The sequence below is a fragment of the Acipenser ruthenus genome, chromosome 45, assembly GCF_902713425.1.
Source record: "Acipenser ruthenus chromosome 45, fAciRut3.2 maternal haplotype, whole genome shotgun sequence".
Taxonomy (NCBI): domain Eukaryota; kingdom Metazoa; phylum Chordata; class Actinopteri; order Acipenseriformes; family Acipenseridae; genus Acipenser; species Acipenser ruthenus.
The window spans coordinates 7,828,743-7,855,798 of NC_081233.1; the positions used below are offsets into that span (position 1 = coordinate 7,828,743).

Here is a 27,056-nt window from a genome sequence, read left to right on the forward strand (position 1 = left end):
TGTGCAGACCCGCTTGTGCAATTGTGATTTTTTTAAAGGTTTTCCTACATTGCATCCATTCTTTTAATGTGAGCGTCATCTTTTAAACAGTAGACACGTTCATTTCTGCACTCAATGGTAGTTCACTTAAAGGTGAAACATCTTCCATAGTAAATGTTTCATTTTTGGCCGGCACTTTATCGGCAAAATCCCCATCTTCTAGACCCTTGTACCAAACCAGTAAGTTTACCACTGTAAATGAGCACAGTAATTTTGCAGTTTTCCCATGGTTAGACTATGCAGTTGCCATAAGCTTTACCATACCTCTCTCTGGGCTTTCACTATTGGATTCGGTGCACTTGGCTGTGCTTTTACCATGGCAGACCTGTCTAAGCGAGGTATGCATGAGGAATTGCTGAGCAGTGAGCTGACTGCGAGTGGATGTTCTGTAGTCCTGTTCCAGTCCCTGCCCCGGCTGCTGTTCCTGTCCATAGAAATCCCTCATTGTGGCCAGGCTCCCTGGGGACTGCTTACACCGTTCTCACGCCCTGCTGGAGGAACCTCGAAATGACAGGGGCAGCTTAGAACAATAAACGAGAGGGGAGGAAGTGGTCTAGTGGACTCTGTGTGCTGGATGTGGTGCAGCCTAGCGGTTAGAGCTGAGGGCTGGGAGCAAGGAAGATCTGGGTTTGAGTCCCGTGCACAGCTTCAGCTACGGAATGTATGATGTGGAGGTGGTGTAGCCTAGCGGTTAGAGCTGAAGACTGGGAACCAGTAGTGTCCCACACATAGTTCTGACATGAAACTTGCCATTAGAGGTAGGGTAGATTTTGTAATGAAGAGTTCCTCATTATACTGTGTATGTGGGTCGTTGCACAGTCTGCCATCTTCCTGTGCTGTACGTATATCCATTTATTTCCATTATTCAAGCTTTTCAGTTTTTGTTGTATGCGTTAGTGTCAATTTCCAGAGAGGAAGAGAATTGCAGCTCCATTCTGAGGGGTGGGGACAGCTTGACTGAATCAAGCCATTCATCGATTCATAGGAGAGAGGACGGGGTGTGTGTGTGTGTGTGTGTGTGTGTGTGTGTGAGTGTGTGTGTGTGTGTGTGTGTGCGCGCGTGTGTGTGTGTATGTGTGTGTGTGTGTGCGCGTGTTTGATCAGCTCTAATAAAGAGAAACTGTTACTTCACAAACAGCCTGGCAGTGTGTTCCAAGAGAAAGGCAGCAAGCTCCAGGAAATCTGGGAGTACGTTTTGACCCTAGGGGGGGCTGGAATACTGCCTGTTTGTTCTGGCAGAGCTGGGACTCTTAATAGCCCTGCATCCTTCCATTGGAAACTGTGGAGTCTGTGTTACCAGGCAGGGTCCCTCCAGCATGGGACACCCGGGGGGAGACTGTGTGCTCTTAATGATCGGAACAGAGGCTGGCCTGTTCAGGGCAAACCCTCTACAACAAATCTGAATAGACGTTAGAAGTTTTAAAAGAAACCTGACAAGGTGACCATGACAAACGACTAGAAGCCTTTCTGTTTTTGATTCGCATCGGTGGGTGAGGTTGATGTAGTGCGAGGGATCTCTTAATGGTCCCAGTAAGAGGAATGCACGGGTGCTGGTTTTTGTTAGACGTTTAACCTTGCAGAAGTGTGACTTCACGATCTACATTAGGGCAGGCAAGCAAGGAAAAAATTGTCATTTGAAATGAAGTTTGTTTCAGCGTGCTGGCTGATTCAGGTTCTCTGTGCCCTATTGAAACTGGGATGGCAGCTGTGAATCGGACCCGTCACTTTGAATGCCCTGCGATGCCCACCATTGACATGTGTTTCTGCACTTCACAATATGTCCTGTGACTGGAGTGGGTGGAATTTTCCACGTGGTTTCCAGTATAAAAATAGAGAAGGATCACTGTTGGAACACGCTTCTCAGAGTTTCCAGGAATGTGTGGTTTTCTTAATAAAGTATTAGGAATCTGAACACCGTCAAGACCCGAGCACCATTGAAACTACATCACTATCTATAGTACATAACCATATTCCATTGCAAAACAGCTATTAATATGCATAAGGTAGTAATTAAAATACTATACTGTTTGCACATTTTAACTTAATAATAATAATAATAATAATAATAATAATAATAATAATAATAATAATAATAATAATAATAATAATGTCCAGTTAATAATAATGCTGTAATTCCATTAAGGGGTTCTGATAAGCCTGGGGTTCTCAGATCCCTGATATGGTATTCCAGGAGTATCTGTCTAGCACAGTTTTGGTGTTATTAACTCTATTCTAACACATGGTAACAGAGTCGAGGGACAGGCATGGCCAGTGGGACTGATCAGGCTATTCTAGCTTTGCCTACAGAGTTCACGACCTTTTGTGCTGACCTTCCGATCGCTCGCTCTCCCCCTCCTAAACTTTGACCCTTTTGATCTGTTCCAGGTGTCCACTTCCTGTCAGCCAGCTCCCCCCTCTGACCTGGTGAGTTTGGCAGACTCTGCTGTTTATACCCATTCATTAATTCATTCACTCGTTCATCCCTTTATCCTCGAGCGGCTGCGTCGCGCTGTCTGATTTCTGAGAGGCTTGTTTGGTTTGTTTTCACAGCAGCGCAGAGGCACGGCCCCAGCGAGACACATCCAACACCTGGTGAGTACCGTGTGACTCCGAGCGTGAAGAGCCATGCCAGCTTGCACTGGGAATGTAATCTGACCAGTCGGAGACAGTCCTCTCTGTGGTTTACCTGGTTTTTAATGTCTTGTGTGAAGCCTGGCTCAAACCGCTCTGAAATGGGAGTCCTATTATCAAGCTCACAGAGTGTAAAACCTGGACTGGCCCAAGCTGCTCTAGAATGGGAGTCTGATTTCTTCTTTCTTTTCTAGGGGTCAACAAAATCCCTGAACTACACCAAACAGAGGAGCACGCTTCCAAGGTAACTACCCACTCCCCTCATTTTTCTAGGATAAAGTTGCATTAAACTAGAAATGTCTAACTCTCCCCTGTCTTCTCTCCAATCTCTCCCCTATACATTCTCTCCTCCCTCTTTCCCCTCCACATTCTCTTATCCCCCTCTCTCTTCTCTTCTCTCTTCATTCATTCATTCATTCATTCATTCATTCATTCATTCATCAATCTACTCTCCTCTTTCCCCTCTACAACCTCTCCTCTCCTCTTTCCCCTCTACAACCTCTCCTCTCCTCTTTCCCCTCTACAACCTCTCCTCTCCTCTTTCCCCTCTACAACCTCTCTCTTTTTCCTCTCTTTTTCCTCTCTCTCTCTCTCTCGCTTTCTCTCTCTCCCCCTCTCCCCCTCTCTCTCTCTCTCCCCCCTCTCACTCTCCCCGCTGTCTCCCTCTCTCCCCCTCCCTCTCTCTCTCTCTCCCCCCTCTCTCTCTGTCTCTCTCTCTCTCAGGAGTTTCAGTGTGGACCGGGTGATGGACAGGGTGATGGAGCAGAGCTATGACTTCGACCTCACCTACATCACGGAGCGCATCATCTCCGTCTTCTTCCCACCCGTGCTGGAGGAGCAGCGTTACCGCGGCAACCTCAAAGAGGTGGCGTCCATGCTCAAATCCAAACACGAGGACAAGTACCTGGTGAGTGGAGACAACCAGGGGGACAGACTCTCAACAGTCATGGCTGCATTTTAAATGAATTCAGTGTTACGAAGAGGACTGTAGAGTTTCTAAATGCTGTCTCATCTGGTCGCTGTTGACATTTTCAGCTTTCCAGAGCACTGAATTTTAAAGTGTGTGGGGTAGGGGTGTGTGTGTGTGTAGGGGGGTGTGTGTGTGTAGGGTGTGTGTGTGTGTGTGTGTGTGTGTGTGTGTGTGTGTGTGTGTGTAGGGGTGTGTGTGTGTAGGGTGTGTGTGTGTGTAGGGAGGTGAGGTGTGTGTGTGTGTGTTTACGGAGGTGAGGTGGGTGTGTGTGTGTAGGGGGGTGGGGTGTGTGTAGGGGGGTGGGGTGTGTGTGTAGGGGGTGTGCGTGGTGGGGATGTGGGTGTGGGGATGTGTGTAAGGGGGGTGGGGTGTGTGTGTGTAGGGAGGTTATGTGGGGGTGTGTGTGTAGGGGGAGTGGGGGGTGTGTGTGTGTAAGGAGGTGAGGTGGGTGTGTGTGTGTGTGTAGAGGGGGTCTGTGTGCGAGGTGATAGGGGGGTCTGCAGGGTCCAGTGTCACAGCGAGTCTACGCTTCTCTTTCAGCTCTTCAACCTGTCTGAGAGGAGGCACGACATCGGCCGGCTCAACCCCAAGGTAGGAGACACAGCCGCTGTGCTGAAGAGGGGCTTGGAAGTTCAAACAAGAGAGCTGTGCTTGAGCACTAAACCAAACTCCTTGAGTTCAGTGCTCCGGCTGTGGCTGTGCTGAGAATGGGAGCCTATGTGACGTTTGTTTAACCGAACTGTAGCGGGTCTGATTAGGGTGTTAAACTTTCTCTCTCTCTCTCTCTCTCTCTCTCTCAGGTCTATGATTTTGGCTGGCCCGATCTCCACGCTCCCCCCCTCGATAAGATCTGTGCAATCTGCAAGTCCATGGAGACCTGGCTGACCTCTGACCCCCAGCATGTGGTCGTGCTGCACTGCAAGGTGAGGGGGAGGAGCCTAATCCGGGGAGGGCGGGGCTAGAGCCAGCACTTAACTGCTCTGAACTGTACCATTTTATTCGAAAAAAAAACATTAAAAGAAAAGTGATTCTCTATTCCTCAGGGGAACAAAGGAAAAACAGGAGTGATAATCGCTGCCTACATGCACTACAGCAAGATTTCCGCAGGGTAAGGCTTTATTTAAAATATATATATATATATTATTTATATATTTTTTACTAACTAACTTTTATTGAAATGTGGTAGAAAATGAGACTGATTCCTTCTCCCTTCTCCTCCTCCTCCTCCCCTGACCCTTTTACATTTCTGCCTTCTCTCCTCCCTTCTCCCCTCTCTCCCCTCTCTCCCCTCTCCCCTCCAGGGCAGACCAAGCTCTTAGCACTCTGGCTATGAGAAAGTTCTGTGAAGATAAAGTGGCACCATCGCTGCAGCCCTCCCAGAACAGGTAACTCAACACAGGAGAGGGGAAGATGATACAGCATACAGGTGCAGGGGTCTACAGAACAGGTGTGCTAGTCTGTATAGGACAGGTAACAGGTGTGTCACCACACTGTAGCACAGGTAATCTGGGACATCTTCCATGGGCTTCACCCTAAGGGTTTAACACCACTTCCGTTATTTCACTGCTACTCCACTCGGTGAGTAGTTGGCTCACGCATTGCAGTCGCTTCCTATTGGAAGAGGGTGAGGCTCCCTCTTGTGGTCACTCAGTGAAGTACATCGCAGCGTTCAATTTAGGGATTTTTTTTTTGAGTAACCTTTTTAAGAAAGTTTTTAAGTATAAATTTCAATGGAACAAAACTTGCTAATTACTCAAAATAATGCAGTACCTCGGTTTTGGCTTTTTTTGCCCAATTTTTATTTAGCATATATTAAATAACAATCTGGCTGTGTTATTTAATATATAACCTGTTTTGATCAAACTTACTAGAATATATATGAAAACATTTTGACCTTACCTTGGGTTCTTTAGAAGGGCAGCTTTTCTTGTTTGGAAATCGACACTAAATAGGTCTGTAAAACCTACCGGTTTCAGCACAACGTCTGTTCAAATGCTGGACTAGACGTTCTGACACTATCTCTGCACTGAACTGGTGATTTTGCAGGTATATCTACTACTTCGGGGGTCTCCTGTCGGGGGCGATCAAGATGAACAGCAGCCCCCTGTTCCTGCACCAGGTCCTCATCCCAGCCCTGCCCGGCTTCGAGACCCAGGGAGGGGGTAAGTGAGTCCAGAGAGAGGGCATCTCCTTAGGAACAAGCCATCTCGCTAGCTGTATAAAACGACAATTGTAGCGCCGCTCTCCCTCACGGCAGCCCCCTGTCCTGTTTCCTCAGCAGTCAGTCCTCCCCCTGTCCGGTACCATCAGCACATTCCTCTTTTGTGCTCCTCCAGTCTCACCCCCGGCCGTGTCTTTTAATTACAGGATACTTCCCATTCCTGAAGATTTACCAGTCCATGCAGCTTGTCTACACCTCAGGAATCTAGTGAGTACGAACGTGGCAAAGAGTCTGTGTTCTGTGTGCTGTGTTTTAACAAGCTGATTTATGGTTGCGTAGTTTATTATATGTCCTGAGGTCTCTTCTTTGTATCAAAAGTGAATCAGCTAAACTAGAGTATATAGTAATCTGATACTGATGTGATACAGCCGTGTGTATCAGATGACTTGTATCAGACTGAAATGATGTCTCTTTAGGATTAGCTGTACGGTTTAATTATTCTCATTTAAATACATGTGTAAAAAAGCCATCTATGATGCAAGCTGATGCAGTATTCTGTATTTAGTATGCTATTTGTATTATGTGATATTAAACATATTTTGTGATAGACATTTGCTTATATTGTAACATTTCTGTTCTGCAGAACGGATTTCACTATAGAATAATCCATCACTACGATTATCAATTTTTTTTTAAAGATGATAATTAGTAAATACCTTATTGTGTTTCCCTCTCCCTCCCCCTCTTCCATCTTTCTCCCTCTTCCATCTCCTCCCTCTCTCCAGTAACATGAACGGTTCAGCGGGCAGGAAGCTGTGTGTCACCATCGAACCAGCTATGCTGGTCAAAGGAGACATCATGGTAAGTGGGCTTCCAGTACCAACCCATCCCTCGATCATCACGTCAGAGATCAAGCAGCTACTAGGAACCAGGGAAGGGGCAATTCCTGGTTTTCAATTCCAATTCCTTTGTAAAAATCGGTTCCCAATTCCAAATTCCATTCCTTCAAAGGAATTGGAATTGGAATTTTTAGAGACATAAATAATCGCTGTGACTGTTCAACTGCTTTCAATTGAAGCCAATTTCACTGACAAGCAAACGCTGGCTTCAGTTGAAGTCATTTGTTATCACTGTTTGTGAGAAGCTCGTTTTAAATGATTACCGCTGATGGCATTTTTTTGATCAGTGATGTGCTGGATTGCTTAAAAGAGAATGAAAACCAGGAATTGACCCCGGACCCTGCTACTGTAGGAACCGGACGAGCGGCGATGGGAGCAGAATGGCCTCTCCTCTGGTTCGTGATCTTTCTCGTGTTCCCTCACTCTCTCTCCCGCCCAGGTGAAGTGCTATCATCGCCAGGCTCAGGCATCGGAGAGGGACGTGGTCTTCAGGCTGCAGTTCCACACCTGCACCATCCATGGGGCACAGCTGTGGTTTGGCAAGGGGGAGCTGGACCAGGCATGCACAGGTACAGCCAGCAGGGCTCTGGGAAGAACAAGGAGCCGGTCCTGCTGCAGGTCTGTGGGCACAGAGCTATAGGAGACCTCCAGACTGTGACCCTGTGGGGCGTGCTCAGTTTAGATGAAGTAGGGGGAGTAACGGGAACAAGATGAGCCTTTCTAATTCTCAGCGGGGATAGTCAAGAGGGTTAGAATGGTGCTCCTGCTGGGATCCCAACCGTCAGTGTTAGAAGAAAGTTAGATTATTGCTGATTTGAGGGTAGATAGGTTACATTGCTGTCTGTGTTGTGTTCCTCTCTCTCACTCCCTCTCCCTCTCTCAATCCCTCTCTCACTCCCTCTCCCTCTCTCAATCCCTCTCTCACTCCCTCCCCCTCTCTCAATCCCTCTCTCACTCCCTCCCCCTCTCTCAATCCCTCTCTCACTCCCTCTCCCTCTCTCAATCCCTCTCTCACTCCTCTCCTTCTCTGAGCAGACAGTCGGTTCCCACCTGATGCCACTGTGGAGTTTGTGTTCTCCTCGGGACCGGAGAAAATCAAAGGTGGGTCAGAAAGCTTACTTTGTGCGTGTGTTTATTTGTTTTTTGAGTTTTTATTTGCCCATGTGAGTTTATTTTTATGTGATCCAGTGGTTAGAGAAAGGGGCTTGTTACCAGGAGGTTCAATCCCAGGCACTGACTCCCTGTGTGCGACCCTGAGCAAGTCACTTCACCTCCTTGTGCTCCTTCCTTCAGATGAGACGTAAAACAAGCGAGGTCCTATTGGAAGCGACTCTGCAGCAGCAGCAGTTGTTGATGCGTAGTTCACCCCCTGGTCTCTAAGCCGCTTTGAATAAAAGCATCTGCAAAATGACTAAATAAAAATATAAATGTGAGTGAAAGTCACAACAATCTGTTCCTGACTCCTCTCCTCCTCTCCTCCTCTCCTCTCCTCCTCTCCAGGGCGGGAGGTCCTGCGCAATGACCCTGCGGTCAGCGTGGATTACAACACCTCAGACCCGATTGTGCGCTGGGACTCCTACGAGAACCTTAGCCAAAACCACCAAGACAGCCTGGAAGGTACAAACCAGCACACTGTCAATGCAATTATTTCTATTTTTTATGCTCTGAAGTTTAAAAATATACCCAGGTTTTAACTTTCATTTGTAAGGAAAGCATTCCCTTGCAGCTGCAGAGCGCCTGTGTTTGTGAACCCCTCTCTGACTCTGTGTGTCCCCGCAGATATCTCCCACACGCGGGGGCCTCTGGACGGCAGCCTGTACGCCCAGGTGAAGAAGAAGCGCGGACCTGGCTCCCTCACCCCCAACGGCAGCCCTGCCAGCACCGAGAACAGCCAGCTGCTGTCCGCGAGCAGCGACTCGGGCCACTCCTCCGCAGCCACCGAGAGATTCGAGGAGCCCCCCTCCCGCCCTGCACCCCCCTCCCGGGCTGAGAGAGAGGAGCTGGACCGGCTGTTGGGGGGCATCGGAGTGCGAGGAGGAGGAGGAGGAGGAGGAGGAGGGGGGGAGGAGGAGAGGGACAGGGAGACGGCGATCCTGGATGATGGGGAGCCAGAGAGGATGGGGCCCCTGCGGCTGTGCCGTTCCTGCTCATGCCGCACTGGGTATCGGTCTCAGAGCTGCCGGGAGAACGGCTGCTGCCTGCACAACGGGCTTACCCTGGAGAGGAACGGGGGCCACCTGGAGGTGTGCCATCACCGTGCCACGCTGCACCGCCAGGACGCGCTGTGGGACAGGCAGCAGAGCCAGCCGCCCCAGCAGTCGCCACCGCAGCGCTACCTGCACAGGTCTTACTCCGAGGGGGGCAGACATCTGTACCAGTACCCCCCTCCAGACTTGCCTCCACACAGGCTGCTGTGCAGAGAGGAGTACCCTCCCTACCACGCCCACCCTCACCCCCACTCCCACCCACCCTCCTCCTACAGGGACCTTCTGATCCTAGAAGGCCAGCCCCTCAGTCTGGCGCCCCCTACTTGCCCGTGCCGTGACTGCCGCGAGGAAGCCTCGTCAGCAGCTGCCTTCCATGCGTTGCGTATAGACAGAGAGGCGGGGCTGGGGCGGGGCCAGGAGTTACACTGGGAGGGGCTTCACCACAGAGAGGCGGGGTTACAGTGGGACAGAGAGGCAGGGCTACACCAGGAGGCAGAGCTCCACCAATGGGAGGGCCTTCATCGCGAGAGAGAGGCTGAGCTTTGGCACAGGAGGGCCCGGGCCACACACGGGCCCCAGGCGGCCCCTCTGATCATGCCGGCTGACCCCTACGGCCATCACCACTCCCCGCAGGGTCACGAGGTCGCCACATTTACCTTTGACCCCCTGCCCCCTGTCCCGCACTCTGCCCACTGTCAGGAGCTGAAGTACAGTAGTGGAGGGTACCAGGCTCCCAGGCTTCCCTGTGCCTACTCTCCTTACCAGGCCGTGCCCCCAGCCCGCACGTTGTCTACTGCGGAGAGTCGGGGGTATGGGTCCCAGTCAAGCTCCCCCCTACCTCCGCCTGCCAGGACCCCAGGACCCCCCGAGAGCAGCAGCGCCCCCCCAAGGGAGTTCCAGCACGCTCCGCAAGACAGCCAAGCAGCAGGTACAGGCTGGGTTTAAACGGATTCTTGCGTGGATGTTTGTTTGTTTGTTTCCAAGAAACGTAATAAATTAAATTCATAAATTAAAGTTGGCACTGAAACATTTGCCATCGAAAAAGATTCTAAAAGTAGCGCTATCGAGTGTTAAATAGTCACGGCTGTTTCTAACTTGCAAAACCTGACCGTTTAGAAACCGTCTTTTTATTTTTTTATACGATTTACTCAAACACATTTTACGAGGGTGTGATAAACTGGAGTCACTCAACAGACCTGTCTCGATTGTATAACCTCTCCTCTCTCTCCTCCCCCTGGTTAGACGGTGGTCCGGTGGACAGTGTGGCCTGGCGTGACTCCGCAGCTCAGGGCACCCTGCGTCGACTCCACCGCGAGGCTCGCATCATCTGCTCCACGCCCCCTGACCTCTCTGGTCCGCCCACCCCCGTGCACTCCAGCAGCCCCCTGCAGAGCCGAGACAGGTACAGTGCAGTGTCCTGCGATCCTTCACTCTGTTCAGGGCCTGGGTTGGGTAGAGAGGAAACGCAATGGTGGGGGGTGGGGGGGGGGGGGGGGTGCAGACATAACCAATAAGTGACTGAAGACATGAACGCAGAGGCAGCGATGGAAATAAGACTGTTGCGTAGCAGTTTCACCCACTCCAGGGGAGTTTGATGAGCCCCGGTGTATAGGTAACAAGCTCATCTGTGTCTTATTTAAAAACAGGAACGGATCCAACTGCTTTGCAGTGGGAGTCTTACTGCCAGCCCTGCAGAGGTCTCAAGTTGTTTGTGTCTCCCTGCACTACACGTAATAATTGGTTTATCGAATTCAAATATTTTTTTTTTTTTACGGATTGCGGTGGGATGCTCTGAATTTAAATTTGTGACGTCGGATTGCAACCAGTGGTCTAATCCTCTTTCCAGACACTGTATTTTACTGACCCCTCCTCCCCCTGTGTGCCCCTTCTCCCCCTCTAGCCCCAGACAAGCACAAGAGGAGCAGCATATCACTGAGCAGGGGCCAGGGAGGGCTGTGGAACCTTCACCCCCTCGGAACGGAGAATATCGGGGACCCCTCCCCGAGCCCCAGTGCCAGGATCATCATCCATCTCCCCCCGTCTCCCAGCCAGCCTCTGCTAGCCCCCTTTCCTCCCCTGTGGGGTACCCCAGTTCTGTCCAGGCCTCTCCCACAACTCCTGGGGGTTCCCCGAACAAACCCCACCCCTCCCCTGCCCGTCAAGTCAGCCCAAACTCTCGGACCACCTACAGCCTTCCCCCCGCCCCTCCTGCACCGCCCAGCAACGGCCATCAAGATTGGTCACTGGGTGAGACCCCCACTGGAGCTGGGAATCCCTATCCCTCGCTTAGCCCTCAGTCCCACGCACTGCAGGCCACCACAGTCAGCCCCTACGCCACACCTCGCTGCAGCCCTCAATCCCACACCCCACAAGGCAGCTTCCCCACATCGGTCTGTCCCCCTGCTGCCCCAGGCTCAAACTGCGACTCTCCCCCAAACCAGCCCTCCCCAGTCTCTCTGCATGTCAATGGCACTGCAGTGGGGGACGCGTCCCACAGGGGTTACCCCTCCCTAACAAGCCCTGACAGGACTATAACGGAGGGATTGCCTTCCAATTCTAGCCCTGCACCCCAGTCCCAAACTCCCCCCACATCCCCTCCTGCTCATCCCAGCTCTGCACCCCACTCTCCAGCCCCAAGAAGCCCGGAAAGGTCACCCCAAGATGAGCCTCCTATCCCCGGATTCGCAACGCTGGGTCGCCGCTTGATGCTGGGATCCGAACCCCAACACTTGCAGCCCTGCACAGTCAGCGTCCAGGGCTCCTCCCCCTTACCGTCCTGCCAGGGGAGCCCCTCTGAAAGTCACTCCTCGACCCCCTCCTTCCCCATCTGCAATTCATACTACGCTGGGCACAACCCCCCGACTCCCAGCCAGTACACGGGGTACACTGCCGTCACGATCCCCCCACCCCTCGCCGAACCCCAGCCCCCCTTACCTGAGAAGAGGAGGCTCTCCACGCTCGGTGAGAGGTCACCCGGCCCAGGCTCGCCCAATGGGAGGTCGTCAGCGATGCGGAACTCCCCCGGCCCCGCCCACTACCAGCACCATGTGACCTTCTCTCTGGATCAGGGTGAGGTCAGGGAGGCGGAGCCAGACTCTACTGTCAGTATCGTCAGTCCCATCAGCGCCAAGTTTGTGCAGGACAGCTCCAGGTTCTGGTACAAGCCCGTCATCTCCCGGGACCAAGGTAGGTCCGGTTCCACGTGCACCATCAAGCTTTTGTGCGAATAAAGAATTGTTTTTGAAATTGAATGTTTATACAAAAAACAAATTCGTGAGTTCATTATATTATACACAAATGATTGCTATCTTCCATTTGATATTTGACTGTGTTTAATTCAACCGCCTTCTTCCAGTAGTGTAAGCCAATGTCTCATTCGATCCTTTTGGCCACTCCCTTATTCCTGTCCATATAACTTAGTACACTCCCATTCGCAGAGCAGGTGTAGCCATTCCATCTTGCTGTTCAAATTAGACGCAGTGCATACAAGGCTAGCTTACTGTTCAAGCTCACTGGAAGACCTGGAATGGCTCAAACTGCTACGCAATGGGAGTGTTAAAATAATACCCAGCAGATGCGATCCCTTGTGAACCCTCCCCTGTTTCCTGCCCCCTGTGCAGCCATCGCTCTCCTGAGGGAGAAGGAGCCGGGAGCCTTTCTGATCCGGGACAGCAACTCCTTCCACGGGGCGTACGGGCTGGCACTCAAAGTGGCGACGCCACCTCCCAGCGCCAGCGCCAGCGCTCAGGGCAGCAAAGGTACCCTCGCCCTTAATCGATTCAACACAAAACATCCAACCCCAAGTCTACGCCAAACCTGATAATAAACAGTAGCAACCTGATATCGATGAGATGACATCTGAAACTGCATAATTCTTCTTCTTCTTCAACATATAAAATATAGTACGGGGTGCTGTGTAAGCTCATTTTCATCTCCTCGAGCTCAGAGTGACCAAGCATGACATCCAGCTTATATCATGCCCAATGCTGTATTATAATTACAATGTGCATTGTTTGTGCTCGCTGCTGATTGGTGCTCTCCTCTTGTCAGGTGACCCCCTGGAGCAGTTGGTGAGGCACTTTTTGATTGAGACGGGCCCCAAGGGTGTGAAGATCAAGGGCTGTCAGAACGAGCCTCACTTCGGTGAGAGGAGGGGGGGGCTGCCACAGAGTTTGTGTCGATAACACCAGCTGGAATTCCTTTGATAAAGTTGTGCTCTGTGGGCAAAGTGACTTTTTTGAACGTCATCTGTCACTACACTACGAGAGACCGACTTCCCAAAAAGTTGCGTTGCCTTTTAAGAAAGGATGACCATATACAGGGATGGGAACTCCTATTGCATAGCAGTTTCACCAATTCCAGGTTTTACTACAAGCTTGATTAGCCTCAAGATAACAAGCTCAGATGTGTCTTGTTAAGCACCTAGGAAAACCAGGAATGGATCACACTGCCATGCAATGGGAGTCTTGTTTCCATCCTTGATATTGCACGTTTCTCCAGGATTTGTCTTTATATTTTTTTTAAATACCGCACTGCAATGCATTGTGGTACTTGTAGTCCTGCTTGTCTTAAAGCAGAGAGAGACCAGTACCTGGGATATGGTCACCCTAATTAAAGTACACGAAAGCCACAGTGACACATTTCTAGGTCTGCTAGATGTCTGGTTTGGCTCTGCAGGATTTTGAAAGCCCATTCCATCGTTGTGGCTGAATTCATGGTCCATCTACAGTAGCGTCTGATTGTGTTGTGTTTTTAAAACAGACTCCTAGCGTGTCTGCTGCACTGTCAACGCTATAGCTGTGGTGTTTTCTCTGCTCTCTCTTCCAGGGAGCCTGTCTGCTCTGGTGTACCAGCACTCTATCACTCCCATCTCCCTGCCCTGTAAGCTCAGGATCCCAGAGAAGGGTGCGTATTCCCACAGCGAGCCTCCAAACACACCCTGACTCGCACACGGCTCAGCGCTGCATCCTGAAAAACTAGTTCTGGTTTAAGCTTGAAGCCACAAAAGTGAAAAAAATGCCACACCACCCATAACTCAGCTGCATCCAGGTTAGGCTTTCAGCTATACTGAGTTGTGATGGGCAGGGTAACAGTTACAGTGCAGTATACAGTCACCTTTGAGTTTTCACTGTTGAATTTCTCTGCACCGACCCATGCCAACCACAAGAGGGCGCAGTATCACTAGAACGGCATTCTTCAGCACTAGGCACTTTTACTTGCAATATTATTCAAGTCACTAAAATAGCGTCGTCTTTAACCCCTTGTATTCCAGATCCCATGGGGGAGAGCCAGGAGCTGAGCGCACCCAGTAACATGAGCACAGCCGCGGACCTGCTGAAGCTGGGGGCAGGTAGGGCGCAATTCACACGGCGTCCAGTAGGGGGCGATGATGATAGTTTAGGGTTTAAACATTTAGAATTTTGCTGAAGCGTTTTTAATGATTATGAAAGATATGCAAAACTTTTTTTTTTATATATATACAGAACACACCCTAGCTTCAAAACCAACCCAATGGCTGGTTTCACTTGGTAAGGTAGTTCAAGCCTCTAAAACCAGCCTAATACAAAGGTGTGTCTAACTGCAGACTACTTGGTGTGTTTAACAGGAAGGTGACCTGTTGTTTTTTTTGTTTTTTTTTCCCAGCTTGCAACGTGCTGCTCCTGAACTCGGTGGAGACGGAGTCTCTGACGGGACCCCAGGCCATCTCCAAGGCGACGGCCGCCACGTACTCACGCAACCCACGGCCCGCGCCAACCGTCGTGCATTTCAAAGTGTCAATGCAGGGAATCACACTGACGGACAGCCAGCGCAGGCAAGGACACACAGACAGGCTCTGTCGCACACAAACACAGACACCAGACACATACACACACGCGGTCGCGGTCAAGAAAAATAATCGCGGTTCACTGTGTGAATCTATGAATCAGCACACCCCTAGTCTCAAACCAGTCAGACTGCAAAACCCAGCTGGATTTTCTAGAATGTTATATCAGACCAGGCGAGCGGATTTCTGCAAACCTGGATTAGTTTTAGTGAAAAGAGTTGTCAGGCACGTGTACTGCATCGTGCATCAGATACATCTTTGGAAATACAAGCATGATTGTTCAGTTCTGAAGGAATGTTTGTTAGGCCCCCCTCCTCCTCCTCCTCCGCTTCCTCACTCCTGTCCTTTTTTACCTCTCTGTTTTCAGACTCTTCTTCAGACGGCACTACCCAGTCAGCAGTGTGACCTTCTGCAATGTGGATCCGCAGGACAGGAGGTAAGCGCAGAACCCTGACCAGTACACTCGCTGGTGTTAGCCGCTGTACCCACACGTAAACCAGTACAGAGCCCCGCTTCGCTGGCCAGGCTTGATCCACAGCAGCTTCTCAAAGCGTTTACTCCAGTCTTTTTAATTTGTTTGAAAGACTCAACAAAACTGGAATCAAACAAGTTGAGAGTGCTTAAGATACCTTCCGTCACATGACTGAGATGTTTGATACTAGTTTTAGGTCTCTTATGGGGGGAAAAAGAAATAAGAGTTAATTAGACTGCAGTAAAGTGTTTTAAAACTGATCCATCATCTCCTATGGCTGATAGAATGCCTCTGTTTCAGGATGGCACTGTTTCCTGAATATAAAACTCTTCCTCATTTGTTTTTGTCCGTTCCCTTGTTTTCCAGGTGGACAAACCCCGATGGAACGACGTCCAAGTGAGTTGAGCTTTCTTTCCTTCCGATTTCTTAGAGAACATTGGACCTAAGTAAGGCATAGAGGGTCTTGAGAAGGAATTCTGGGAAGACACTGTCTAGAACACAAATCATGTGGGGTGGGGGCTTAACAGACTGTAACTTTAAGAACGCTAGTCAGACCTGTAATTATGTGCCTCGGTGCTCCCTGTTATAGAAGGTGTTAATATTCTCTCTCTCTCTCTCTCTCTCTCTCTCTCTCAGGGTGTTCGGCTTCATTGCTAAGAAACAAGGCAGTGCCTCGGAGAATGTGTGCCACCTGTTCGCTGAGCTCGACCCCGAGCAGCCAGCCTCCGCCATCGTCAACTTCATTAACAAAGTCATGCTGGGGCCTCACCGCAGGTAGACAGGCCAGGGGAGGCAGGAGCCTGGGACCAGAGAGAGAGGGAGAGCCTGGGGCTCAGAGAGAGAGAGGGGGAGAGCCTGGGGCTCAGAGAGAGAGAGAGGGGGAGCCTGGGGGGTGTGAGAGAGGGCAGGGCTTTGAGGAAGCTGTGTCTCTCCTTCCACATGTTTTCTCCTGCACCACCATATTTATACCCCAGATTCACACCTACTGTACTATAGAGGGAGAGGGAGAGGGAGGTAGCCAGGTCGGTTTTGAATTCAGCTTGATCCAGAATATCAGAGAATGCTTTAGAGCCGGGTCCCTCTTTACAGATACCGTACCTGTCAAAACGTGCTGTTCAGAGTCCCGTTCAACATTTAACAATTGAGTGTTCATGCTCACTTAAGGGTGCATTCATTAAGTGAGCACTGTCACTCAAGTGCTGTTACTGAGCATGACCGCTAGGCACTGCAGTTCAAGAGGTCATCGATTACCAATAATAAAAACACCCAATGCAGCGAAATGCAAAAAGAAACGCAATCCGTTTTAATGACAAACCTTTCGACTACAAGTCTTGTGTCTTGTAACTTACTCTGGTTTTTGTATTTCTAATGCAATAGAAGGCAAAGTGTTAGTCTACAGTATATGTAAACATTTCTGTTGGTATTCTAATTATTATTATTTTTAGAATGACTTTTTAGCTTTTTTTTTTTTTGCACAATGTCACTTTCTTTTGACGGACAGTAAACTGGCGTGTTCACCTCCTACCCAGTGCACAAAGGCATGAGTATTCACTCACGGTTCTGTAAGAGGTCCACGACTTCAAACAGACGCTTAAAAAAAACCAACCAAGGTGGCCAGAGATCTCTTACAAAGCACAAAACTCTGGAGTCATGCTCAGCAATACCCTAACCCTAACTAAACAAAGCCCCTCTCCCCAATGCTCCCTGCATTCCTAGCCTGTCTTTAGCTGTGTGTGTATCTGACAAGACCAGCAGTTTCAAGTCCATCTTTTGTGGAGTTATACAAGTTTCGGTTTAGCCCTAACTTCTCCTGTGGTGGAGTTTGGGGTAGATAATCTTACACAAGAGGAGTCGATGCAAGCACAGGTTATGTAGGATAGCGTGTGACTGTGTGTGTACGTGCCTGGAACGGGATTAGAGTTAGTGTGTGGACAGCCACTGAGCTATAGGGAAAAGGATTAGGGAACAGGGTCATTGCAAGGGTAAGGAGCGGAGACGTTTTGGGTCAGGGACAGGGTTGGGTGGTGGAGGGGGTTGTAGAGGTCTCCAGGGCTGAACGGGGAGGGTTTGGAGCTGGAACCCCCAGAACTGAGACTCGATATCCAGGAAACATGCATGGTCATGGTCCTCCCTTTCTGAAGACCCCTCGTTCCATGAAACTAAATGAATCCTGCTCAAGGCCATCACAGAACTATAGGATGACCCGTAAATCAGCATTGGCAAAATCATAGATTACAAACGATTTAGGAATTCTTTCCTCTTTGCTTCAAGATAGTTCACTCCTGAAATAAATTAGACTATATATATATTCTGTTGTAATATGCAGTCCTATTTTGTAAAGCTTAATCCATGTATTTTTGCTCAGAATCCAAATATCCAAAAATTATATATAGTCTAAACTTTAATATATTCTGTTGTACTTGTTTTTATATCAGCCTTTGTATGTAGTAATATATTTTAATATGAGCAGCTGCCTTGGAAAGTATCAAATGGAAGGAAACATTATAAGAAGAAAAATTGAATTTATTGTTATTACTATATTTGCTATTTTTTAAATCGTATTACATGCAAAACAACCGAAGAAGCCTTTCAGTGAAAGTGTAGAATGTAAACGTGTTAGCGATTGCGTGCTTGGGGGGTTTGTTTTTTTTTTGTTAGTTTTTCTTAAACCCTTTTTACTGTATTTCTTCTAATAAAAAACTACTTAAAACTTTTCCGTCCCCTTTCTGTTTAAGAGCTTGCCAAGTCATCCAGAATAATTAGGGTTTTCCTGAGATCATTTTACAACCAAAATAGAAAATAATATTCTTTAAAGTAAATCTAAAATACAGAATAATGCATTGACTGCAGTGAGTTACCAGCGGATACACTGAAATCCAGGGAGAGCAGACTGCAGACAGACCACCAGCTCCAGCCCTGAGACAGAGGACAGTCCCGCCAGGTCCAGCCCTGAGACAGAGGACAGTCCCGCCAGCTCCAGCCCTGAGACAGAGGACAGTCCCGCCAGCTCCAGCCCTGAGACAGAGGACATTCCCGCCAGGTCCAGCCCTGAGACAGAGGGCATGAGTGGGGAGGGGAGGGGGGGGGGGGGGGAGGAGGGGAGGGAGGGAGGGGGGAGAGGGGGGAGGAGGGGAGGGAGGGAGGGGGGAGAGGGGGGAGGGGGGAGGGAGGGGGGAGAGGGGGGAGGGGGGAGGAGGGGGGAGGGGGAGGAGGGAGGAGGGAGGAGGGGGGAGGGGGGGACCCTAGTTTCTTGCTGATTGTAAGATTAGAATTTTTTTGACAAATAGAAAGGTTATACCTTTTGGAACTCGAGAGGTGTATGAATATCTACTTCGGTCGTTTTTTTTTTTTTTTTTCTAGAATTTTTAAAACAGTTTGTGCAAACTCTACAGTCTACCATATTAATAGAGCACCAAATCCTGTCGCCGCTCCCCTCCCAGAGAAGGGAGACTAGACAGCATTGAATTTAGGTCAGGTTGGGGTATTGAGTTTCCAAACCACACTCACAGACTAGGTCTCTTCAATTGATTTAAACAGGACAGGATTTGAATACCGTCACCATTCAAATCAATGAGCAAGCTTGCAGTATATGCTCCAAACAGGAACAGACGCATGATACTGTCGCTTGCACAGTTTAAGAGCTGTTAGCTGTCATTTTAAGAGTGCTTGTGAATGACCGGTGCAGAATCAGATGGCCTGGGTTAGATCGCTGACCACAGTGGTGTCCACACGCGGTCAACAAACACACAAACACACACACACACACACACACACACACACACACAGGTAATAAAAACAAAACACCGGTGTTTACATGAAAATAGTTTTATTTCAAATCTGAAAGTTTGCATTAAGGTATTTTCTTTTCCGTGGTTTAACAGTCATCGTGTCTCGGTTCGCCCTCGTGAGCCGGCTTGCTGTCTGTGTGTGTGTACATACTGTGAACAATTTAACCCAGACACTGTGTGCACATCTGGGACGTTGCTTTCTTGAAATGGACTGAACGAAACTGAGACGCACAGACAGGGACAGCCAATAACGAGCAAGGGGCGGGGACCAGGTGCTTGGGCTGACCAATAAAGACAAGGTGCACGTTACTGCTCCCTCAAGCCCTGGGGCTGGTTGCATAAACATTAGATCATTTAACACATAAGGATCATGTTTCCCTTATCTAGGGTATTGATTTATTTTATGCAACTGACTCCTAGAGCCTAGGACAGTGCTTCCCAACCCCAGCCCTGGGGACCCCCTGTGTCTGCTGGTTCTCATTCCAACTAGACCCTTCATTGAACTGATCATTTGCCCTTTTAAGGGTAATTGAGAGCTCAGTTGGAATGAAAACCAGCAGGGGGTCCCCAGGACCAGGGTTGGGATGCCCTGGCCTGTGGTGTGCATACACAACGCACACGTTTCACGTGTCGTGCGGTTGCCATAGAAATAGACGCAAGGTCCTGAACACGCCCCCTTTTTAGCCCCGAGCTTGGGGAGTTCTATTAAGGCACTCTGGAATCTGAATTAAACCCTCTACCCCCTTTCACAGAGAAATAAAAGGCACCAAGCACAGTCTGTGCGGCCTGGCTGGCAAGCAGGACGACAGCTCTTAGCTTTTCTCGGTTTTGATTGGTTGATTAGACCCTCGTTATGATGTCACAGCCCTGGCTCGCGTGCAGCAGAAGATTCTTTGGGCGGAGTTAATGATGCAAATGATCTTCAGCGGTAATGTGGTAAGGCAATAGTGGAACAGCAGGGGCTGTAGCATCGCAAGGGAGGAGGCGACGCTAAAATTATACCAAAATACTTTCAGGGCATTATAAGCAAAAAAGGTCCACATTGTACTAGGTCATGGGCTCCACTGCTGAAGTGACATCAGAATAGGGGGTCCAGCTCAACCAATCAAACCCTGTGATTCTGTAACCAGTCACCACCCTCTATATCTTTATTACCTTGGGCTTGTCAAATAGTGTCAGTACCCAGGCAACGCACTGCAGTGTGCTGTATGCCTGTAGCCAGATTGACCGATTTAAAATAAAATTTAAAAAAAATAAATGCTAGATCAGTTTCTTTCAATTGACAAAGTGAGAACGTTTAAGGCAGGTGTCTGCCCCACCCCCTCCCCCCTCCCCCCTCCCCCCTGGATTTCTGGTTCCGGTCCGGTCCAGGGCTACACGTGTTCAGGATGGTTCTGCAGGCACTGGATAAACTCTTTGACTGGGCGTCCCTCGTAACAGATCTGGTAGACTGCGTTGAAGAGGGGGAACCTGGGGAGAGGGAGAGGGAGAGGGAGAGGGAGAGGGAGAGGGAGAGGGAGAGGGAGAGGGAGAGGGAGAGGGAGAGGGAGAGGGAGAGGGAGAGGGAGAGGGAGAGGGAGAGGGAGAGGGAGAGGGAGAGGGAGAGGGAGAGGGAGAGGGAGAGGGAGAGGGGGGAATGGGACAGAGTTAGGAGGGAGGCACTGGGGAAAAAACGGTAGATGTTTCAGATTTTGCTATACCAGCAGTGGTAGCACAATGGCAAATACAAACTACTGCAATCGTGTATTGTGTGATACTGTATCAGACCACTGGCTGGCTTCAAATCCACTGTGTTGACATTGCTTGTAATGCAGTGCTGGAGTAGTGGTGCAGAGTGCCCACTCACACTCACACTCCGGCTCACACTCACTTGTCCACGAGGTTCTTGTGTGCGAGGATCCGGTGCACCTCGGCTGAAGTCTGCGGTCCCTGTAGCTTCTGTCCGTTCAGCATCTCCTTCTCCAGCTCTTCAATAGACTGGGGGAGGAAAGCATTGATCCAGCTTGTACAGTCAACTCTCGTTAAAAACGAACTCACACTAGACGAATCTAACCTTGAATTTCTGCTACTGTGTCACTGTAACTTCAATCAGACGAATGGCTGACAGTACTCTTCTGGTTCGCCCGGTCCCCCTCCTCTGCTTACCTTGCCCGTTTTGGAGAACGCTTCGGCCACTTTGCGGTTGCGTCCCCCGTAGCAGGTGGTAATGAGGTCGGCCACCCCGCAGCTCTCCAGGAAGGTGGCGGAGGAGACGGGCCCCTCGGTGCAGAACAGCCGGGCGAACGAGATCATCTCCATCAGACCCAGCCGGATCACAGCAGCCTTAGTGTTGTCACCGAAACCCAGACCGTCACAGAACCCGGCGCCCACCGCCACCACGTTCTGAACAGACAGGAGGGGGAGAGGGAGAGCGAGAGACACTGCAATCACATTCTGAACAGAGAGGAGGGGGAGAGGGAGAGCGAGAGACACTGCAATCACATTCTGAACAGAGAGGAGGGGGAGAGGGAGAGACACTGCAATCACATTCTGAACAGACGTGGGGAGAGGGCAAAGGGTTAGAGAGAGAGAGACACTGCAATCACATTCTGAACAGAGAGGAGGGGGAGAGGGCAAAGGGTTAGAGAGAGAGAGAGAGAGGGAGAGAGACACTGCAATCACATTCTGAACAGAGAGGAGGGGGAGAGGGCAAAGGGAGAGAGAGGGAGAGACACTACAATCACATTCTGAACAGACGTGGGGAGAGGGAGAGAGAGACACTGCAATCACATTCTGAACAGAGAGGTGGGGAAGAGGGCAAAGGGTTAGAGAGAGGGAGAGAGAGAGGGAGACACCATCACATTCTGAACAGAGGGAGAGAGAGAGACACTGCAATCACATTCTGAACAGACGTGGGGAGAGGGAGAGAGACACTGCAATCACATTCTGAACAGAGAGGTGGGGGATAGGGCAAGGGGTTAGAGAGAGAGAAACTGGGGGAGGTGGAGAGGAGAGAACCGAACTTAGAGAGAGATATACCACGATCATGCAATCACATTGTGAACAGAGAGGAGAGGGGAGGTGTTGACCCACCTTGAGCGCCCCGCAGATCTCCACCACGTCAGCCTCCTGCACCACAGTGATGCGGAAGTTGGGAGTCTGCATGAGCTCCTTCAGCAGCGCTCCATGCTCCTTCACCTTGCAGCCTGGGAGAGAGGAGGAGGAGGAGGAGGAGGAGGAGGCGGGGGAGAGAAAGGGTTAGCCCTTCCACTCACTAAACCATTCGAACCAAGCAGTCAGCCCCCACACCTGGGGGGTTGTGTTGCTTGGGGTTAGGGCACTTGCTGTCCAGTTATAAACCCTGACCCACCCGCCCCCTGCCCCTCCTCACCGATGGTGGTCTCGCAGAACTTCTCCTCCGCCACCTCGTTGGCGATGTTCGCCCCCATCAGCACGCTCACAGCGATGCCCAGCTTCTCACGAATAATAGCAGAGATCAACTTGAGACCCTCTGGACCCTCGTCCACACCCTGCGAGAGTGAGACAGTGGACAGGAGAGTGAGTGAGACACCATTACATTTCTTTCAGTTATTTCACTTTTAAGTATAAGACGCCCATTGCAGAACTGTTTCAACCATTCCTGGTTTTGCCGTCAGCTTAGTCACACCCTACCTGACTGACCCCCACTGTGGTCCATCTCCAAGTATTATTATCAACTGTGAAGCAGTCTAATGAGGAGCAGCTCTCGCACAGTAAAACCTGGAGTGGATCAAGACTGCTATGCAACGGGGAGTCCTGAAATGTATGTGTGCTTTGTTTGCATGCTTTCTCAATGAGGATTTCTAATCAAGCCCCGAGATCCCGATCGCAGTAGGCTGTACAAATCAATCCCGGATTCTCCCACCTTGATGAGCGAGATTCCGATGGCGTCCTTCTTAACACTGTCCTTCAGGGTGTCACACAGCCTCCCGATGAACTGGTGCGGGATCACGAACACCAGGATATCGGCGTCCTTTGCTGCGTCTACAACGTCGGGCACTGCCACCTAGTGGAGGGAGGGCGAAACCGCACAGGAATGAAGCTACACGAGCACAACACTGCTCTCTACAGGAGAGACGGTGAATCACACCCCACACACACACTATTTATTTAAATCATTTTACAACCAGTTATTACACACATCCCAAATGCGGGAATAAGCAACAAGTATTTTATTTTTTTTAAAGACACTAGATATAAATGCTCAATCATAAAAACAACACCTGGACAAAGACATAGTCTTGCATTACGATCCCCATGACTCGCACCCACAGAACGCACAGAACAGCATTCTCAATACGACACACAGCTTCACAAAACCAGACCTGGGGTTCTCAAGATATACCCTTCTGAAACCCGGGCAAAAGGAGGTGGCTGGGAAACTCAACCTGGACAACATCCACTCACTGGGTGCTGAGTGACTTCTTGTAAACAAAATGTCCGAAACAGGTTTCATCACAGTCGGCACACCATGTGCTGACCCCGTTCACCCAACTGACCGTTGCCCTGTACGGGCCCCATCACAGGCTGTGGGTGCGAAGGTCACATTCCTCTCTCCGCTCCGTCAGTCATTAACTAACAGGGAAAGCAGCTACATTGAGCAGATCTTAGGAAATAATGCCGTTTTTGCTTCCCTACCCTGCAGGAGCACCAGAGCCAATGCTCCCTCCAGAATCCCCAGACCAGTGCCTTCGCACAGCCAGGACATGAAGCTGCGCTCCCCTGACTGTTTGTTTCTGAACCTGTGTGCTCTTCAGTCTCATTAAACCCCTCCCAACCCGATCCCAGCTCCAAACTGGCTTCCACGCAGGATACAGACAAGAGGATTTGGGAATGGATTCCTCGAACAGGGAGCTAGAATGATCCGATTAGACCAGAGTGCATACGAACGAAGCAGCAGACACCAGTGCTTTGCATGGTGACGCGTTCAGTTTGTGGGGGTCCCTACTTACCACATTGGGGGGCAGTTTGTGCCCGGGCAGGTACTTGACGTTCTCGTGGTCAGTGTTGATGATCTCGGTCAGTTTCCGGCCGTTGACCATCTCCTCGAAGACCCACATCCTGACCGTCTTGTCGAATTTGTCCAGCGCCGCTGCATTGACGCCTACAATCTTTGCGATCGCTGAGCCCCTGTTGGGAAACACACGACACCCGTATTGTATTGTATTGCAGGGTTCTTTGAATTCAGAGCCCCTCCACTTAATGGCAATGATTGAATCCATATGAAAAATTACTTAATCAAAAAAGATTAATTGCACATGATATAAACAGAAAACACAAAGGCTCTTTGAGGGGAACTAAAAAATAATGATTTGTGAGTAAAGACTATGCTATCATCCCTAAGCGCTTATGTCTTCCCTCACTCGTAGGACATTTTTGCATCACTCACAAAGAAAGATTATAATTCTAAAGGCCTGCATTAAAACCACTGTGCAATCTACAGCAAGCACAGGAATATGAGAAATCCAGAAGCAGGACACTGACTGAACCCGCTCTCTCCCCTGGCCCAGCCATTTCAAAAGAAACAGGAGGAGGAGCATCGCTGACTGGCTTGAGACCAGACAGAAATCCTGGCCCGGGCCCTCGTTAGTCTGCCTGCGATGCGAGGTAGCTGGACCCAGCTGGCATTTCCACGCTGCTTCTAATTTTAGTCTCCCTCCCTCTCTCAAAGCTTGGCTGGTGGTACAGTAATAATTACCTTTGCCCTTCATCCACACCACCCCTGTGTTAGCTGTCTCCCTCAGACTCACACAGCCTGGCTATTCGGTTTCGCTCTTGGCATTTACCCTTTTGCAAAGCGAGATGCCTGCTCTGAATGCCAGCATCGTCCCGTCCCATTTACAGTCCCCTCCACGGGAATAACCCCTCATAACTGTATGCTTCACTTATCACACACCTGTCCTTCGATGCTCTTAGCCCACAGCTGTACAACCGTTTTGACAGAGCTCATGAATAACAAACTAAATACTGTGGAAATACAGCAAGACTCCTGTTGCATAGCGCTTTCACCCATTCCAGGTTTTACTACCAGCTTGATCAGCCACCGTGTATAAGCAACAAGCTCGGGTGTGTCTCCTTTAAATTCTTAGTGAAACCAGGAGTGGAACACACTGCTATGCAATAGGAGGAGCCTTATTTCCATCCCTGTGATGATTGAGGTACAGTTTGATAGATATTCATGAAACTGTTCCTGCAGCAGTCGAGAAGAGCGATATCTGAATCACTAAAAGTGGCTTTGAAAAAATTAAAAAAAACATGATTTAGTTCAAGCTTTGTGAATTGGACCCGATCGTAAGATTGTGGTGTTTTGTTTTTTTTCATGCTTTTAAAAGCCTTATAAATATATTCAAGTACTTTCAACCTGGGTAATGCAATACTGGAAAATGAGGGTGAATTGAATCGCTGGACTCAGAAGCCTGCTGATTATATAATTATATATATATAATTACAGATTTATTACAGTTGTCAACTTTGTAGTTTTCCATATACTTAACAAATGTGACATTTCGAAATCTAACAAGAAATACTGCATAGAATCGAGCTGTGTAGGAAGGGTCTCAGCGTCACAAGGCGCACCACATATTGTTTACTTCCACAACAGCCAGAGAGTTCCAGTTTGTAATCCACAAACAAACCCATTTAAAAGAACTGTGCCCGCCTTTTGGGAGTGTGCAGTAACCTGGCGCGGAGTGTAGCGTGAAGTAGGAATTAAACAGGAATTGAAAATCGTTCTCTCTGAAAACACTGACTCCACAGACACATGCATGCATCACATGTTACCGCTGCAACTACAGAATTACACAGCTACAATACTTAACTATGCTTTGATATGTTGTGTTGAACGGGCTCATTATAAAGTTATAGTAAGTTATTTTTATAGTATAAGTGGTTAATACAAATAATCACTTTGTACAATGTCGGTGTTACAGACACTGTTTGTATTATTTATAATTAACCACAAAAATATTACTAATATTACACCCGACCGAACCTCGGTAACAAAAACTATGCCAAACAGAATGCAACCCAAAACATACACGTTCGGATCTTCTACAGAATAAAATGCTAAGCGCGCTTGCCTGGTTTTAACAAGCCCTTTCTCAATGAAACTGTCCTGCAGCGCTCGTATTTGCTGTAAACACTACGACTCCTCTACGCAAGGTCAGTGGTCAATAAAAAGGGCTAATAATTCATGCATTCCTGTTTGCACACAGACAGACCTGTAGCTTTGAACTGTTTGCTAAGACCCACGCCCGGATAATAACGCTTCTATAAAATAATGTATAGAGATCCAACACGTTTTTATTTTCTTTTTAACTGCACTAGCATCATCAAAATTGTCGCATATTTGCAAAATTTATTATTTTTTTAAAAAAAAAAAATACATATATTAGAAACGAATTGGTTTTACACTGACCGTGAATGTATAATTAGAAGCGCAACTGCATGCAAGCTAAAGAACTTGTTGATTTTCCGAGCAGTATGTTTACAGTAACGGGGTGGGGTGGGTAGATTATAACCCTGCTTACCAGTTGCCGGACCCCACAATGCACACTTTCTTTGGAGCCGCCATTCTGCTTGTGATCTGCGATGTCTGGTGATGGTATAGTCCTGTCCCTTGCTAATAATACGAGCCTACAAGTTAATACGCACCAATCACTATGCCCGACTCTCCAACGCAGACACTCGGGTATTTAATCACCACGTGGTGTCACAGTGCCCGCAGGATACGCCCCCGTTCGCTGATTGGTTTAGCTGCACAAGATGTCATAATGGGTGTGTCTTCCACCACACAGGCCAGATGACTGCTGCGTGCAAACCAAGCTTTGTATCAGAACTAGAAATAACCTTGTCCAAGCTGCGGCCCAATGTTTTGCTCACTTTGTCATTATTACCTTTTGAAAAGCAAAACCTGATGCATGCTGTAATATTTTCATCTTAAATAGATGTGGAGAAACTACTAGCACTTATCACAAACCAGGGCACAGAACACCTGATCAATCTGTCACCCACTGTAGATCACAAACACAAGCAGACACCTCCAGCA

The 27,056-nt window shown here is 49.2% G+C and overlaps 2 protein-coding genes across 4 annotated transcripts in view; one reads left to right on the top strand and one right to left on the bottom strand.

Annotated features, from left to right (window-relative positions):
- LOC117966970 (tensin-2-like) overlaps positions 1 to 17,916 on the top strand; it is a 41,141-nt gene extending 23,225 nt beyond the window's left edge. For all 3 annotated transcript variants that reach the window (XM_059013276.1, XM_059013278.1, XM_059013277.1), the window contains exons 4-28: positions 2,425 to 2,463; positions 2,590 to 2,631; positions 2,865 to 2,914; positions 3,394 to 3,577; positions 4,181 to 4,231; positions 4,441 to 4,563; positions 4,684 to 4,748; positions 4,942 to 5,025; positions 5,687 to 5,802; positions 6,008 to 6,068; positions 6,587 to 6,662; positions 7,140 to 7,269; positions 7,736 to 7,801; positions 8,201 to 8,317; positions 8,480 to 9,835; positions 10,150 to 10,309; positions 10,808 to 12,093; positions 12,528 to 12,665; positions 12,958 to 13,050; positions 13,735 to 13,812; positions 14,180 to 14,257; positions 14,551 to 14,719; positions 15,099 to 15,167; positions 15,570 to 15,599; positions 15,840 to 17,916. In XM_059013276.1, coding sequence (XP_058869259.1) covers positions 2,425 to 2,463; positions 2,590 to 2,631; positions 2,865 to 2,914; positions 3,394 to 3,577; positions 4,181 to 4,231; positions 4,441 to 4,563; positions 4,684 to 4,748; positions 4,942 to 5,025; positions 5,687 to 5,802; positions 6,008 to 6,068; positions 6,587 to 6,662; positions 7,140 to 7,269; positions 7,736 to 7,801; positions 8,201 to 8,317; positions 8,480 to 9,835; positions 10,150 to 10,309; positions 10,808 to 12,093; positions 12,528 to 12,665; positions 12,958 to 13,050; positions 13,735 to 13,812; positions 14,180 to 14,257; positions 14,551 to 14,719; positions 15,099 to 15,167; positions 15,570 to 15,599; positions 15,840 to 15,981 — 4,803 coding nt within the window. In that variant the 3' untranslated portion in view covers positions 15,982 to 17,916. The remainder of the gene's footprint in view (positions 1 to 2,424; positions 2,464 to 2,589; positions 2,632 to 2,864; positions 2,915 to 3,393; positions 3,578 to 4,180; positions 4,232 to 4,440; positions 4,564 to 4,683; positions 4,749 to 4,941; positions 5,026 to 5,686; positions 5,803 to 6,007; positions 6,069 to 6,586; positions 6,663 to 7,139; positions 7,270 to 7,735; positions 7,802 to 8,200; positions 8,318 to 8,479; positions 9,836 to 10,149; positions 10,310 to 10,807; positions 12,094 to 12,527; positions 12,666 to 12,957; positions 13,051 to 13,734; positions 13,813 to 14,179; positions 14,258 to 14,550; positions 14,720 to 15,098; positions 15,168 to 15,569; positions 15,600 to 15,839) is intronic.
- A 2,406-nt stretch (positions 17,917 to 20,322) lies between these two features.
- On the bottom strand, positions 20,323 to 26,702 carry LOC117401047 (glycerol-3-phosphate dehydrogenase [NAD(+)], cytoplasmic). The gene is made up of 8 exons (XM_059013282.1): positions 26,539 to 26,702; positions 23,962 to 24,139; positions 22,875 to 23,015; positions 22,362 to 22,500; positions 22,064 to 22,176; positions 21,137 to 21,373; positions 20,862 to 20,968; positions 20,323 to 20,461 (listed from the first exon to the last, which is right to left on the bottom strand). The coding sequence occupies exons 1-8, from the start codon at positions 26,580 to 26,582 to the stop codon at positions 20,365 to 20,367; spliced, it is 1,056 nt and encodes a 351-aa protein (XP_058869265.1). The 5' UTR covers positions 26,583 to 26,702; the 3' UTR covers positions 20,323 to 20,364.
- Positions 26,703 to 27,056: the final 354 nt, after the last annotated feature.